The sequence below is a fragment of the Mesoplodon bidens genome (assembly GCF_964165515.1).
Source record: "Mesoplodon bidens genome assembly, chromosome: 1".
NCBI lineage: Eukaryota > Metazoa > Chordata > Mammalia > Artiodactyla > Ziphiidae > Mesoplodon > Mesoplodon bidens.
The window spans coordinates 63,758,328-63,775,111 of record NC_138176.1 but is presented as its reverse complement, the minus strand read 5'-3'; the positions used below and the strand labels follow the sequence as shown (position 1 = coordinate 63,775,111).

Here is a 16,784-nt window from a genome sequence, read left to right as displayed (position 1 = left end):
GAATTAAATCAATCACTCAGTCAATGAAAAGCAACAAACTCTAAGGAAACAAAATTAATGCTTTTTTCCCTTGGGTTTTTCTTCATTTTCTAAAATGATCTAGAGGTTCAACTTCCTATGTATTATTTTGAAGACTCAAAGGAAAAATAACATTTCTCCAATTTTATAAAGTAAAATCACGAAGAGGAAAAATTATGCTTACCTCCTCTTCCTCTTTCATGTGAGGAAGAAAATCTCTTGTAAAAGCCTCCAGTCTCTCTTTCAGCTGTTTTGCATAATTTAACTGCTCATATTCATTCTAGAAACAAACAAAAAAACTGTATTCTATAAAAATTTCGCTTCATAATTTATACTGTATCTGATCCTAGAAAGTCAGTGTGAAATGTAACTTGAAACGTCAGGGTAAAAAATTAGACTAACAAATAGCAAAATGGTTTCTGTACTTTTCTAAGTATAAAAGATGGCCTCAAAACATCTCTTAAAAGAACCTTGCATTCCTTTAGTAATGTGATCTCATACTTCCTTTTAAAAATGTCACAGGGTTTCCCTGGTGGCTCAATGGTTGGGAGTCCGCCTGCCGATGCAGGGGACGTGGGTTCGTGCGCCGGTCCGGGAAGATCCCACATGCCGCGGAGCGGCTGGGCCCGTGAGCCATGGCCACGGGGCCTGCGCGTCCGGAGCCTGTGCTCCGCAACAGGAGAGGCCACAACAGTGAGAGGCCCGCGTACCGCAAAAAATAAATTAATTAATTAAAATGTCATAAAAAGTCTAAAAATAGCAAGTATTTGCTCAAAACTTCTACTGATTTCTAATGCATACATTTATACAATTTCAATGTGTCCGTTTTCCTAATAATATACCTCTGGGCAGTTCACAAGCGCCTATTGGACTATATCATTACAGAATCCCTTTAAGGTCATCTAGTGTATCCTCTACTAAACAATTCAGAATACCTGTTACATTACCCTGAAGAAGACCATATACACTTCTAAAGGCAAGGAGCTCACTGTACCTTGAGGTAAATCATTCTAACTCTGCACAACAGCTAAAAAGTTCTTCCCCATATGAACTATGGTCACATCTCCCTGTAACTTATCCATCACTTCTGCATCAGCCCTCTCAACTTAGTACATGTGGAAAATTCACAAAATAATGAAACTTTTAAAATGTGGGAATATCTTAACCCTGCTGAGTCCTCTCTAGTCTCCTCCTTTTTGAACTAATTTATTAAACTGCTTCCCAATAGTCTATCCAATGTCCTATTCTCTTAGGATGTTACACATTTTCCTTAGGCATGCCCAAGTGGCTTCCATTTCTACTTACATGCTGATAATTATCAAATTTGCTTTTCCAAACCAAATTACCCTTCCAACCTTGAAGCCCAACTAATGCCGCCTCCTACTTATAAATGCCCACCTGGACTGCACAAGCAGTTCAAACCCAACCTGCCCATAATGGATCTTTTAGCCTCTTCTATATTCCCTAGAAAGTCAAGGTCAATTCTCACTCTTATTTCCTTTCTCTTTCTCCTTTCCTCCTTCCCTCCTTCCCGTATATGCAAGCACTACCTTCTATCAATTTTATGTCCTACATTACTCTCAAGTCTGTCCCTTCCCTTCTGTCTCCACTAGTTACTACTTCAGTTCTGATCTTAATCATTTTATTGAATAGGTAATACATGAACATGATATAAAATTCAAACAGTACAAAGGAGTATTCAATAAAAAAATAAATCTTCCTATACCATCTTCCCTCCCAGTACCCTATCCCTACCCAATCTCCTACCTCTCCACCAAATAGCTACTGTGTATTCTTCTAGAGACTATTACAATAATTTTTTATAACAATCTTCCTGCTTGAGTCTTTTTTTCCCCTTCAATCCATCCTCTTCCCTGCTTAAGAACAGTCTTTCTAGAACACAAATCTATCAATGAAAGGTGCATGGTAGTTTGACAGAGTTACAACTTAAGTCTATGTTTCACCAAGCCAAAAGGGGGACAAATGAAGACCAAATTTCCTATAATACATAAATATAATTAATAGGGAAATTTCTCTACACCATTATCCTAAACTACACCCAAAAATATCTTTAATTTTACATCATACAATTAAAAATTATTCTTTGTAACCACCCCTATGGCCCTGTTCATTCTAAGTAACAATTCTACCTTTAGTCACCAATAACTGTGTTTACTACAGATTTCTTTTAAGAGTTCAGCAAATGTTATCAGAAAGTAAAATTTTTACAGTAATTGAAATTTCAACTTACAAAAACACCTTTAAGATTTGGAGAGCAGCATTCATGATAGAATTTTACATATAGTAACAAAGAGGTAACTGATAAAGATTCTCATCAAACCTGAGTCAGGATCCACTGAGTCTTCTCAGCCAGGCCCTGACCTTGAGCTCTGTCCTTGGCCCACTTAGTCCAGTTTTACCAAAATCATCCTGAATCAGTCTATCAACCCCACCACTACCATCCTTGGCATTTGATAACCCTCAATATCTATCCACCCTCAATATCTTGTCACCTTGGTATGCCTTCAGCAAAAGGAAGCAAGAGTCAGTCTAGCAAGAATCTCCCAGCCTTGATGTATCCTCTTAGTAATTTTCCTGACCCTCACCCCTGCTCCCTGGCTATAAGAATTCAACCCAATCTCTCTCCCCTACTGCAAAACCCCATTGCAGTAATCCCTTGAATAAAGTCTTCCTTACCATCTTTAACAAGTGTCAGAGTAATTTTTTTTCTTTAACATACATTTACTATACTATAGTAACATCATTTACTATAAAATGCTAACAAGTTTTGCCAATGACATATCAGAAGATGGTACAAGCTGTGATAAATATCCATTTTTGCAACTCACCTTAACATTCTTCAGACCCTTTTCAAAGAGGCTAAGCATCTCAGAGAGTTTATTGTCAGAATGCACATTATAAATGGTCTGGCTGCGTTGCTGAAGCAAACCAATAATGTATTCGTTTTCAATCTGCTCATGCATTTTGAACTCCTTAAAAGTAGCATACAGAGACTGCAGAAGAGCACGGAAATCATTGTTGTTGGAAAAGTTGGTTTTAGAAAGCTGAATAAAAATTTAAAAAGAAAGGCATAATAAATACATGCAAATATGCACCAATAGGAAATACTCAAATGCATTCCTATTTAGTTTTGTACATATCAAAATACCTCCCTTATATTTTCTTAAAGTAGGAAAGGAAATTCATAAAAAACAAGTTATAATGGTATAATAAAAAGTGCCCCAGGCCAGGAAGATGTTGGTTTGAATTCTGAAGGGAAGGATGTACGCACCAACAAAACACAGTTTCTTTCTTTAAATAAAAGAGATTAAACCAGACTCCCTCGAAACCTAAAATTCCATTACTCTGTGCACATACTAAATACAGATACTCCATAAAGTTACATATAACATTAAAAGAGCTGTTAGGATAACGTGATGAACTTTTTTCTTTGTTCAAATGTTCTTTATGCTATTATACTACTTTTACAATGTAAAAAATTCAAAAACTTTGTATTATAATTTGTTTAAACTTTAATATCAAGATGAGTCTGATCTGTTCAGAAAACACTGACTGAGCTATTAGAACATTATCAGATAATTTTAGAAGAATTTTTTTTTGGGGGGGGAACACTTAGAAGTTTATACAAGGATCATGTACTTCCTAGAGTGGAAGCACTGCAATAGTACAATGTGAAAAACTTGTACATCGGGGCATGAGAAAGTAAATGCGCTTGAAGGAAAGATAAAAATCAATGAAAATATAAAGAAATATATACACTGTCATTTTCTTTAATTCTACTATTCAACAAGAGAAAATGACTTTTCTGATATAATTTTATTTTTTTACATTTAATGTCAAGTTACATTCTCATGTTCAAAGCATATACATTATCAAAAAACTCGATTCAAGATGAAGTTCAAAGTAATATTCAAACCTTCTATTACCTCCACTGTCATATTAAATCTATCTTCTATTATGTCAATTCCAGTTTCAAAATTCATTTTAAGAGGGAAAATCTGATTAGGTTAAAAACAACAGACAGTAAATGGAGAAAAAGAAGCTACAAACACCATACTTCCTAGACTTGTTCTGTAAAGTCTGATCTAGTATTCCTAAAATGGAGAAGAGTCTAAGGTGTCTTAATTGCCTATTCTGGGCAGGAACAGTCAGCTCATGACAAGGCATCAGAAAAGACAACAAACTCCTAAAGCAAGACTATTCCACTATATAATTTAACCAATGATCTACTGTAAAAGGCAGGTGGATTGGGTATAAGAGTCATTTACAGAAAACCAGACCTAGAGACAGATTCTCTAGTAGGCTCCAGTCCTACCATTTATTTAGCTGTGTAACCCTGGGTAAGCTACTTTTCTCCTTCAATGTCTTAGTTTCTTCTTGGTGTTAAATAGGAATAATAAAACCGCCTGTACTTCATATGGTTGCTGTGAGATTTAAATGAACTGGTGCTAAATAAATATTAGCTAGCATTACTTTGAAAATTAATCATTCATTTTTATAAATTCATGGGATTTTTTTTACCCTATTCAAATATTTAATGAGCAGTTATTATAAACCAGGCACTGTTTCTGGTACTTGGGATACCTCAGTGAACAAAACAGACATCTCTGCCTCTACAGAGTTTACAATCTAGTGAAATAAGACAACAAACAGTAACCACAATAAATAAATTATTTATGGTTTGGCCAAAAAGTTTGTTCCGGTTTTTCTGTAAGATGTTATGGAAAAACCCAAACAAATTTTTTGGCCAACCCAATACAACAGGGGTTAGCAACTTTTCCTGTAAAGGGTCAGATATATTAAGTTTTGTGAGGTATACTGTCTGTAACAACTATTTAATTCAGTTGTTGTAGCACAAAAGTAGTCATATGAATGACTGTGGCCGTATTCCAATAAATTTTATTTATAGACACAAAAATTTAAATTTTATGTAACCTTCACATGTCAAAAAATATTATTCTTTTTACTTTTTCCAACTACTTAAAAATGTAAAAACCATTCTTAGCTCCTGAGCCATACAAAAATAACAGACAGGATGGATTTGGTTAAACCAAGGTTGTAGATTTTATCCTAAGAAATGCCACACAAAATCACAACAAAATCCACTAGTGGCTAATCTCAGCAAATACTATCATGTGCCATTATATCCAAAAAAACCTAGAACTAAGTAAGTAGAAATAAGAGGTAAATTAAGCATTAATAATAGCTATAAATTTTTTTAAAAACAAAAAGGATGGCAAAAACTAAATAATGTCCTCATGTGAGTTCTGGAAAATAACATCGTAAAAGACATCCAGGAAATTTTGCATATAGTCTCACTGGACTATTAGAAAATCCTTTGGATTTAATAACAAGCTAAGGTAAAGACCAGGTTCATGCTACAGACTGAGAACCAAATTAGACAAAAGGACTCTCCATTATGCATAGAGTTAATCCCACAGAGTGGTTAAAAGTGCTGACTCTGGAGCCATACTGCTTAGGTGTGAATCCATCTCTGTCATCAAGTCACTAAGTTGCTACGTACCTCACTCAATTTCTTCATCTGTAAAATAAGGCTAATAATATTAACTATCTAATAGGGTTCTTGTGATGATTTAATAAGTTAATATATTTAAAGAACACGGAATATAACATATATAAGCCTACTTAGGTTTTTCTGTTATTCCAAACAAAACTATCATTAGAAGTCCTTACCCTACCCAAGTCAGTTTTTCTCCACTTGAAAAGAGCAACTGTTTTTAATCTGGTACCTAAAGTCAGTAAATTTAGCAGTGAAAAGAATAACCTGAGCATATACAGTTTAACTTTTAAAAAATTTGTGTATATGAATCATTTTTTTAAATTGTTTACCTCTAGAAAGTTATTCAATCATAGAGACTTGATTAAGAAAAAAAATAAACCTAGACCCTAATAATATCTGGGACATACTGAGGCCTACAGCGTGCTAGGTACTATACTAAATATTTTTAGATATTATTTAATCCTTAACAACAATCCTAGGAAGTAGATGTTATAATTCCCATTTTATAGGTGAAAACCCTGAAGCTCAGAGAAAATAACTTACCCAAAACCATACAACTGGTAGACAACAAAACAGAGGTCAAGTCTCTATGACTATAAAACCTACCTACCTTCCACAAGATGCAATGTTAGTCCTAATCATAAAGCTATCTCTTCAGAGTAAATTGTCAGAAAGAATGTTTGCTCTAAAATATTAGTTCTCTCCAGGGGTTCGATTTTGCCTCCCAGGAACTAATGGACAAGGTTTAGAGACTGCAGAAGCACTACTGCCATCTTAGCAGGTAAATGGCAGGGATGGACTAAACATTCTACAACGCCCGGGACAGCAGCCCCTACAACAAAGAACTGTCTGGCCCAAAATGTCAACAGTGCTGCAGTTGAGAAATGCTGCCCCGAAGAAGTGTTTTTTCAAACATGTTTAACCATGACCTTTAGTATGAAATACAGCACAATCCAGACAGACCCATCACAAACACTTCAAACAAATTTCAGGAAACAATATTTCCCTCCTTAATCTGTGATGTACTCTATCATTTACTTTTTCACTTTTTTTTTTTTTGATGCACCACTCGGCTTGTGGGATCTTAGTTCCCCGACCAGGGATTGAACCCAGGTCCACGGCAGTGAAAGCCCGTGTCTTAACCACTGGACCACCAGGGAAGTCCCCTCATTTTTTTAATGTTATTTCTGACCCAAAAAATCGATTCCATGACCCACTAATGGGTCACAGAACACACTTTGAAAAACACTGTTCTACAGTAGGATTATAAAAGTTCGTAAGTGACCTATAAGTGTGTATCGTCTGATGCCTAGCAGATTCAACAAGGAACCTACATAGAACAGGATACACATAATCAACAAACAGTAACAATCAGTAACATGGTATCTCCCATATTTTAAAAGAATTTATAACTGACTTTTTGGGACTTCCCTGGTGGCACAGTGGTTAGGAATCCACCTGCCAATGCAGGGGTCACCGGTTCGAGCTCTGGTCCAGGAAGATCCCACATGCAGTGGAGCAACTGAGCCTGTACACTACAACTAGTGAGCCTGCGCTCTACAGCCCTTGCTCCGCAACAAGAGAAGCCACCACTTGCCTCAACTAGACAAAGCCCGCACGCAGCAATGAAGACCCAAAGCAGCCAAAAATAAATAAATAAAATTATAAAAAAAGAAAAAAAGAGTATCATGTAAACAATTTTTAAAAAACTGATTTTCTGCCTCAGACATTCTACAACTTAAAATCATACTTACAGCCTGGCTTCAAACTGATTTGAAGTTGTGTGTGACTTAAAGACTAGATATTAAGTTCAGAAGCAGGTATCAAAAACAGCATAACAAAAACTCAAATATTATTACCCCAAATAAGTTTTTACTTTTTCTCTCCTTGGCCAGACAGTGCTTTCATTTAAGCGAGGGAGATTTACACTCAGTGAAGAAACCTTAATAACTATCTGCTCAAACTAACTTACAGATAGAAAAACCTATGATCCACAGGTGAAACGTTCTGCATAAAATCATATAACTAGGGCTTCCCTGGTGGCGCAGTGGTTGAGAGTCCGCCTGCCGATGCAGGGGACACGGGTTCGTGCCCTGGTCCCGGAAGATCCCACATGCTGCGGAGCGGCAAAAATCATATAGCTAGTAGTAAATAGCAGAACCAGTAAGGTAATGCAAAAACATGGGCTTCAGAAAGGAAACAAATTCTAAACGTTAAAAATTCGGGCTCCCCTAATTACTAGTTGAGTGAGTTGGGTAAATTACTTAACCACTAAGTCTGTTTCCTCATCTTTAAATAAGGGATAATACTTGTCTCACAGGGCTCTTGTGAGGATTGAAAGTAAGTAAGCATGTAGTAAGAACTCATTAAATACCCTTTTCCTTCCTCTCCTTAGCTCTCAATTCAAAACGTATTCTCTCCAATAACCCAATGTCAGTCAATAACAGGTTTTACAGATATGCAGAGAAACAGAAAATCGAGGAAAACTAAATGAATTCTTCATAAAGCTATACTCATTCAATTTTTAAAAAATAATCTATTCGAATTATTCTGAGCTTATTTTCTCCCTATGGCTTTGCTCACTAAATGTCCTATCTTTATAAAATGATAAAGTAGATGGCCCTTCAGGTAATATCCTTACCTGAAAAACTTGGGCACTCCATAAAGCCTCCATTACTTGAATTTTTTATAGCTGGTTTATTGTAAAGTCTGGAAAGCTCTGTACTATGCACATCTTTACAACCATCACCTACCTTGTTCTCAGAAATCAGTTCAAAGAGACTATAAGCCCACTCCTGACACTTTAATGTAGAGCTGATCAAATACCTCCCTTTGCTCCCACTATCGGGCATTTGGATTTCCATCCTAGCACAAATGTTAGACTGTAATCTCCTAAAGAATAGGAACTACATCTCACATGGCCAATACAAGCTACTACAGGGCCAAGTGACAGTAGAAACTCCATGCTCACTGGCAGAATTAATGTTGTCAAGTTTTGAGGATTAGAGGAAAAACTGAGGAATTGGAATAAACTGGAAAAAAGGATGTGATCCAATGTAAATATTGCCTAAAATCATCCTAATTTGGAAGGTCAGTGAATTAGCAGAAAGATTTCATAATAGACTGTCACCAGAAAATTTTTTGAGAAACTACTCTGGTTTTATATGAAGAAAATTAAACTAGGAATCATGATCCTGACTTGGGTTTCCATCTGGATCTATCACTAACTGCTTATGTAAACTCGGTCTAACTAATCTAGCTCTACAAATCCCCAGCTATAAAACAGAAATATCTCTGCCTTTACGTACCCAAAAGGACTGCTGTCTGGATAACAGCAGTGAAAAATCTTTCCATAAAACCTTTTATAAATGTAAAAGGAAACCCATGAGCGAGGTATTAAATTAGATATAATACAGCAATATTTAAAATGGCCCACAACTTCATGGGCTTCCCTGGTGGCGCAGTGGTTGAGAATCTGCCTGCTAATGCAGGGGACACGGGTTCGAGCCCTGGTCTGGGAGGATCCCACATGCCGCGGAGCAACTAGGCCCGTGAGCCACAACTACTGAGCCTGCGCGTCTGGAGCCTGTGCTCCACAACAAGAGAGGCCACGATAGTGAGAGGCCCGTGCACCGCGATGAAGAGTGGCCCCCGCTTGCCACAACTAGAGAAAGCCCTCGCACAGAAACGAAGACCCAATACAGCAAAAATAAATTAATTAATTAATAAACTCCTACCCCCAACATCTTCTCAAAAAAAAAAAAATGGCCCACAACTTCAGAATATTCTAAATAAACTAGTCTAAGCACATAAATAATTGTTGTTGCTAATAAATAAATGGATGCTTTTAAAATATATCGTACTTGAAAAGTCAATATTCAAAATAAAACTGACTTCTTTATAATTACTGGGCATTCAGAGTCAACATAAAGAATACGATGAAATAACATATTTTGTATCTTTTTCGCTTAAGTACAAAAACTAGTTCTCATTTTGTAAAGTTTTACTATATGCTGTTTGGGCTGGATACCCATGGTCTGTACAGGCAAAACATGGTAAAGGCAAAAATTGAGGGCTTCCCTGGTGGTGCAGTGGTTAAGAATCCGCCTGCCAATGCAGGGGACACGGGTTCGAGCCCTGGTCCAGGAAAATCCCACATTTCGTGGAGCAACTTAGCCCATGCACCACAACTACTAAGCCTGCGCTCTAGAGCCCACGAACCACAACTACTGAGCCCACGTACCACAACTATTGAAGCCCACATGCCTAGAGCCCGTGCTCCGCAACGAGAGAAGCCACTGCAATGAGAACCCTGCGCACCACAACGAAGAGTAGCCCCTGCTCGCGGCAACTAGAGAAAGCCCGCGTGCAGCAATGAAGACCCAACGCAGCCAAAAATAAATAAAATAAAATAATTTTTTAAAAAAGTTGAGATGCCTAATGAATAAAAACATATACTCCTTTAGGACAATTACCATTATAAAATACATTTTTCCCCTTTAGCTCCCAAAGGGAATCCTAGGAGAGATTCCAATTAACTATCAGTATCAAGAAGAAATCCGGATGTATAATTCCTATGCAGTTTTTTTTTTTTTCCCTAAATCACCTTGATCTCTGATCCACAGTTCAGAAAATTGGAATTTTTAATCTTCCTGATGAATTTATACAACAATCTCATTAACTACATCTAATTAACTCAAAATTAGTGATAATTTTAACTTCTGCTATGTCAAATTGAAAATGCTTTCCTAGTTATTTCAAAAGGGGACATTTAACTAACAAAAAGAATCTTATTTGACTCAAATATTGTTTTTAAAATGGGCACTGTATTTTCAAAATTTGTTCTAACGTTCTCAATCACCAGGTAATGACACACAACATTAGTGACTGACTTCAATTTTTTAAATACGCTGGTTAGTCTAGCACGTAGCTAGATAAAGCTGTGATTCTTAACCATTTTGGGAGGGTCACAATCATTTGGAAACATGATGAAAGCCACAAACCTCCTAGAAAAATGTACACATGTACCAAAATTTCCATAACAATTTCAGGTGGTCCTGGACTACCTCTCCCCAGTCTAGAGAGAAGACCTCAAATTCTATTACTCCTCATTAACTTCCCCTTTTTGGTTTTGAGAAAGTAAAAAAACTTCCCCATTTTTTTCTTTCCTGCAATTAAAGGATGCTGTCAGAATAACTAAGTTCAAAAGCCAGAGCAGGTAAAAACACTACAGTAAGCTAACTCAAAAATCTAGGACTTCCCTGGTGGCACAGTGGTTAGGAATCTGCCCACCAATGAGGGGTACACAGGTTCGAGCCCTGGTCAGGGAGGATCCCACATGTCGCGGAGCAGCTGGGTCCATGCGCCACAACTACTGAGCCTGCACTCTAGAGCCCGCGAGCCACAACTACTGAGCCCGTGTGCTACAACTACTGAAGCCCGCACGCCTAGAGCCCACGCTCCGTGACAAGAGAAGCCACCGCAATGAGAAGCCCGGCCGCTGCAACAAAGAGTAGCTCCCGCTTGCAGCAACCAGAGAAAGCCCGCGTGCAGCAAAAAGACCCAATGCAGCCAAAACTAAATAAATTAAATAATTTTTTTTTTAATTCCATAGTTAGACAGCTTAACTAACGGCTTACCCATTATGTTTCTCCTGGATAAGTGTTCTCACCCTTGGCTTCACACTGGACTCACCTGGAGAGCTTTAAATTATACTTGATGCCTGGGTCCCAGCCTCAGAGATGCTGATTTTAGTGACTTGAGAACAGCTTTAGGGTGATTCTACTGAGCAAACAATGTTGAGAACCACTGTCCTAGACTGCCGTGGTATTTAAACCTGTATCTAAATCGGGTATTTTTAATTTTCAAAATGGAGGAAGGGAAAAGATGGTTGTGGGTGCTTTTTAAGTGTGGCCTGGCACTGAACACGAGGCATCCTCCAACCACCTCATGGGCTATAAGAACACCTCTTTTCTCGCAACAGCGGTTCTGCTTAGTGCTATGTAATTTCTTTAAGTTCATCAAAGTTGATTTCCATGCTTAAGCAATAGGTCTTTAAATGCTTTTTGTTTGGTTCATTTCTACATGAAGCAGGATTGCCTGAAGTTCTCAGAATATCCGTATGTGGACTCTCCCCAACATAAATTTTTGACAAAAATGTGGACTCAAAAAAGCATTAGCAAACAGCCCTGAACTATCTCCACAAAAGTGCTTTTTCAGCTTATGCTGCACCAATTAAGAGTGCAAAAAGGTTCTCGCAGTTAAATCAACTTGTTCCGAAGCCCTTTTATTCGAGCCCACGTAAAGAATTCCAACAGAGAATAGCTGTCTTATAACAAAATCGACATCTAGTAAACGCTCCGGACAATAAAAGTTGCAGGGAAAAAGATGACCACAAAAGAAGAGTGAAGGTTCTCTGGTTCGTAAGCCACGAAACCTGAGTTTTCTCCTAAATCAAACCAGAGAAAAGCTGGGGCGTAAAATGAGCAGGGAGGAGTTGGGAGAAGGTGTTCGTTGAGCCAGAAAGCGGGCCAGAGGTTCAGAAGAAGAATGGATGGATGTTCCTAAGCAGAATTAGGGGAGGCCCAACACAGGCCGGGGATAGAGCGGGGGGCAGTATTGATGGGGGAGGTGGCGAACAACTACAGAAACAGCCTGAGCCAGGGGGAGAGGAAGCCACCGCAGGTGGCCGGCCCGGGGTCCCCAGAGGTCGGTAGGGGCGCACGGGCCCCCTCCCTCAGGGGGCAGGGGCGGGAGGCCTGGCGCGGCCGCGGGGAGCCCGCCCCGAGGGCGGCGGGTGGCCAGGCCCTCGGCCGGGAAGGGGCCGCGCCACGAGCTCCGAGGGCACATCCGAGGCCGCCAGCCGTGCGGGGCGTGGGCCCCCCGCGGAAGGTGCGGGGCAGCGAGCACGACGCTGACAGCTGCGCAGGCTGCAATTCGCCAGGCGCGGCCCCCGGGGGCTGAGGGCGCCGCGCAGGCCCGGCAGCCCAGGGATCCGGCCCGCTCCTCCCCTCCGCCCGCGCCGCCCAGAGCCAGAGGCCCCGCACACCGTTACCTTGTCGCAGTAGAGCCCCACCAGCTGCTTCATCCGCCAGTGTGGGGCGGTGAAGACGTCCACTTCTTCGGGGAAGGGCGCCATCGCCACCGCCTCAGCCGCCGCCTCAGCAGGCGCGGCCGCCGCCTCTCCATAGACACCCTCGCCGCGGGGCAGAGGCGGCGCCCCGCCATGCGCATGCGCCCGCCCCGTCGGAGCGCGCGCCCGGGCTGCCGGGCCGGCCGGGACGCGGGGGCGCGCGGGTCGCCGCCATGCGGTCCCTGCGGCACCACGTGACCGGGCGCGCGGTGGAGGCTCGCGCTTTCACCTCCTTGCTCAACTCTCGTTCCTCGTCCTCCTTCTGCGCCAGAAAAAGAAACCAAGTCGTTTCCCTGTTTGTCTGTTATGTTTCGCAACAGAAAACACATGATCTGAGAGGAGGGGGTGTCGTTTTAGGGTGCTGTCAGCGCCTTTTGCCGCTATGCCCACCAGGTCTTGAGGCCGAGGCAACCGAGTACAATGGCCGCGGTCGGCCCGACCGCCCGGTCCGCCTGGTCCGCCTGGGCGACTGCGCTGTGCGCGCCCCGGCCCTCCTGAGCCGCCCTTCGCCTCCCTGCCCATGCCGATGCCGGCCCGGCCGCCGGCCCGAGCGCCGACCTCCCTGACCGCTGGTCAGAGGTCCCAGAGATAGGGGGAACCAGGACTGGGGGCTCCCAAAACTTGCGTCCCATGAGGAAAACGGGGACGTGGGGCAGAACCGGACAAGGGCGGCCCGTGGGCTCGGGGCGGGCTCGGAGCCTGGGTCTGGAGGCTGGGCGGGGACCACGCATCTCCTCCGGGGCGGGCGAAAGGGAAGGGCCGCGTGGAATTCCGGAGACCCCACGGGGGGAAAATGTCTCCTGGGGATCAAGGAGGTAGGAATGTACCTCAAGCACAGGGACGCCGGGTCAGGGATGTCAGAAAGGCCTTGGGTGCTGGGGAGGAGGGTAAATAATCAGAGAAAGTTAGTGCGGAAAAGAAGTTCGAGACACATTCCTCCATTTTAACCCGAGGCTCAGAGAGAAAGAAGAGACAAACCAGGTCACTGCCAAGAAAAGGGTCAGTCTGGCTTTTCCGGACAGGTCACCTCATCCCGGCCCCAGCCCTCCAGGAGACCTAGGAAGACCCTATTACGGGCTTTGCTCATCCAGATCAACCCTGGACTGGCTGGCTGGAGGATTAATAGACAGAGAAATGGGAGAAAACAGGGAAGGCTGAGAACCTGGGAAGGGTTATGTTATTTGCTTAATGACAAGAAACTCCAGGAGAGCAAGAACCGGATGTTCTGTTCACCCCTTGTATCTGTATTATCTATCACAGTTCCATGACAATATAAGGGCTTGATAAATATTCAATAAATGATGGAGTAGAAGGTTGTAAGAAAGAACTTTGCAGAAGAATGCGTTTGTCTCTAATCTTACTATGTGCCATTTATTGAGAGGCAATATGAGCAGTGTTTAAAAGCATATTTTGGAGATGAAGTTGGATTCCTCGTTTGCCATATACTACATGTATGACCTTGAGCAAGCTACCGTGACTTCTCTGTGCCTCAGTCTCCTCGTATATAAAATGGGGTTAATACAGCCATGAACTCAGTGCTTGTGCCTGCCTCAAATTCAAATGTTGAAACCCTACCCCTCATGTGGTGTTATTAGGAGGTGGACCTTTGGGAGATAATAGGATTAGATGACGTCATGAAGGTAAAATCCTAATAATGAGTCCCCTAGAGAGCTTGCTTCCCTTCTCTGCTCTTCCCCATGTGAGAACACAGGGAGAAATCAGCAGTCTGGCCCTCACCATGCTGACACCCTGATCTTGGACTTCCAACCTCTAGGACCAGGACAAACAAATTTCAGCTGTTTATAAGCCACCCAATCTATGGTATTTTTTTATAACAGTCTGAGCTGACTAAGACAAATACCTACCTCATAGGATTGTTATGAGAATTAAGAGAGTTCATACATTTGAATTGTTTATAATAGTACTTAGCACATAGTAAGTACTGTCTGTAAGCTATCATTATTAAATAAAACAAATCTGTGAGGTAGTACTGTAGGAAACTAAGTATTGAAAGCATTCTGGTAATTACCTAGCATCCCACAAATTAGCGAGTAATCCGGACATATAAATCTAGGTCCAATAACACCGTCCCAGGCACCCTGTTAGTTGTGTGAGATACAGAGATGACGGTTTATACAGAGTCTGTCCTAGAAACAGGAATAACACCTAAGTACTAGAATATAGATAAGGTCCTTGATATCTCTCTCATTTTCTCCCATCCTCTCCCCTTCTCCTTTCTTTTAAAATTCTACTCTTTCACTATGGCTTTGCCTCTATATTTTTTAATATGCCCCAGAAGACATTTTCTTATTTTCCATCTATTTCTTTACTTCATTCTGATCTGTCACTCTAGCTATCTTGGAATGTAGACCCAGACCTCAGGTCAACCAGTTATATAGAGCAATGAGCTCCATGAGAATATGCACATAGTTTTATCCTCAGCACTTAGAACAATGCCTATCTTACATACACTTAGTACTCAATAGCTGAATAAAGAAAGAAGGAATGAGGGAAGTTCATGGCATTCTGTAATTTCCTCATTTTAACTAGCTTTTAATACACCATGTTTTATTTCCCAATACCTGTTTGTGTCTGTTGTTCACCAGTGTAGCCCTAGAACCAGGCACATTAAATATGTGTTTAACAACAAAAACGTCTATCCACCCACAGTTTCACTGTAACCTAGAATTTGAAGCTGTGTAGTTAGCTAAACTACAGCCACGTTGGACTGGCCATTTCAGGGAATTTAAGATGACAAAATGAAAGAAATAAAGTAATATAAAAAAATAAGTCCTGTGGGTCATTCTTCCCTTCAGAAGAAGTTATTAACATTTGCTCCATATGCTGAGTAAGATAATAATTAATCACCTGATATACTCAGAACAAATGATTGATTTACATTAAACTGTAGCCCCAAAAAGAAAACATTGATCAGTGTAGCATCATTTTTATAGGTTCCTACAACTACATCAGATCAGGAAATGTTATTAAGGCTAAGGTTGTCGGTTTAATCGTGCCTTTATGATTTCTTCTGGTGAATGAAAACGAAGGAATTCTAATAGACCATCTAGCTGTGGGTAACAAGAAAACTAGATAAGGCATATGAACAGAGCAGTGAAGATGCAAAGTGTATAGTGCCTGGTGGATTGGTAATTCGTTCTTTCCTTCTCTCATTCTCTCTGAAAACAGCATGCTACAGGGGAAGAAAATGCCACATCATTCCCTGGTGACCTAAATGTATGATGACATGAGGCCTCTTCACTGGTATTTTCCAACCCTGGTTTTGAGGGCCCTGGAGAGGGTTACTGGTCAGGGAAAGTCAGTTCTAAGGCATTTATATTTAACTCCATTTAGCTGAGTATGTGACAGCACTTTACCCTGCAGTGGGTTACTTGTGAAAGCAGGCAATGAAAAGCTGTTGCTATCCTCAACAGCTGGAATCCCTGTCCTAACTCAGTACCAGAGTTGATGCTTACTGTCAGTCAGAATAGCCAATCAACAATTGCTGCAGCATGCTAAGTTGATTTGGGAGTAAAGCTCTTAGCAGGGATGAGGGCATTATTAAAAGAAAAGATAGCCACTGAGTTGGAATGTGAGGCCAGATGCTACGGTTTGTTTTGGTTTTGGGGTGTGTTTTTTTTTTTCATTTTCCTTTCAGAGACTTTATATGCACATGGACCTCAGAAAATGAAATATACATAAGCCTGCATTTTGCCCCAAACTTTTACTTTCTTTCTTTAAACTTAAATAGTGAGTGCTATTTCCCCATTGGTTTTCACTATATACAGATGAGTGCCTGTGTGTATTCGTTTGCTGGGGCTGTCATAACAAAATATCACAGACTTAAACAACAGAAATTTCTCTACTTGCAGTTCTGGAAGTCCAACACTGAGGTGTCAGCAGGTTTGATTTCTTCCATGTCCTCTCTCCTTGGCTTGCAAATGGCCACCTTCTCACAATGTCCTCACGTGGCCTTTGCTCTGTGCTTGTGTATGTCTGGTGTCTATGTCCTAATCTCCTTCTCAAATAAGGACACCAGGAAGATTGCATTAGGGCCCACCCTACCCACTTCATTTTAACTTAATCACATCT

The 16,784-nt window shown here is 41.0% G+C and overlaps 1 protein-coding gene across 1 annotated transcript in view; it reads right to left on the bottom strand.

Annotated features, from left to right (window-relative positions):
• Nucleotides 1–12,779, bottom strand: part of FBXL5 (F-box and leucine rich repeat protein 5) — a 49,754-nt gene extending 36,975 nt beyond the window's left edge. The window contains exons 1-3 of the mRNA XM_081247941.1: nt 12,615–12,779; nt 2,868–3,083; nt 203–298 (exon numbers count right to left, since the gene is read on the bottom strand). Of these exons, the coding sequence (XP_081104067.1) occupies nt 203–298; nt 2,868–3,083; nt 12,615–12,698 (396 nt within the window). The 5' untranslated portion in view covers nt 12,699–12,779. The remainder of the gene's footprint in view (nt 1–202; nt 299–2,867; nt 3,084–12,614) is intronic.
• Nucleotides 12,780–16,784: the final 4,005 nt, after the last annotated feature.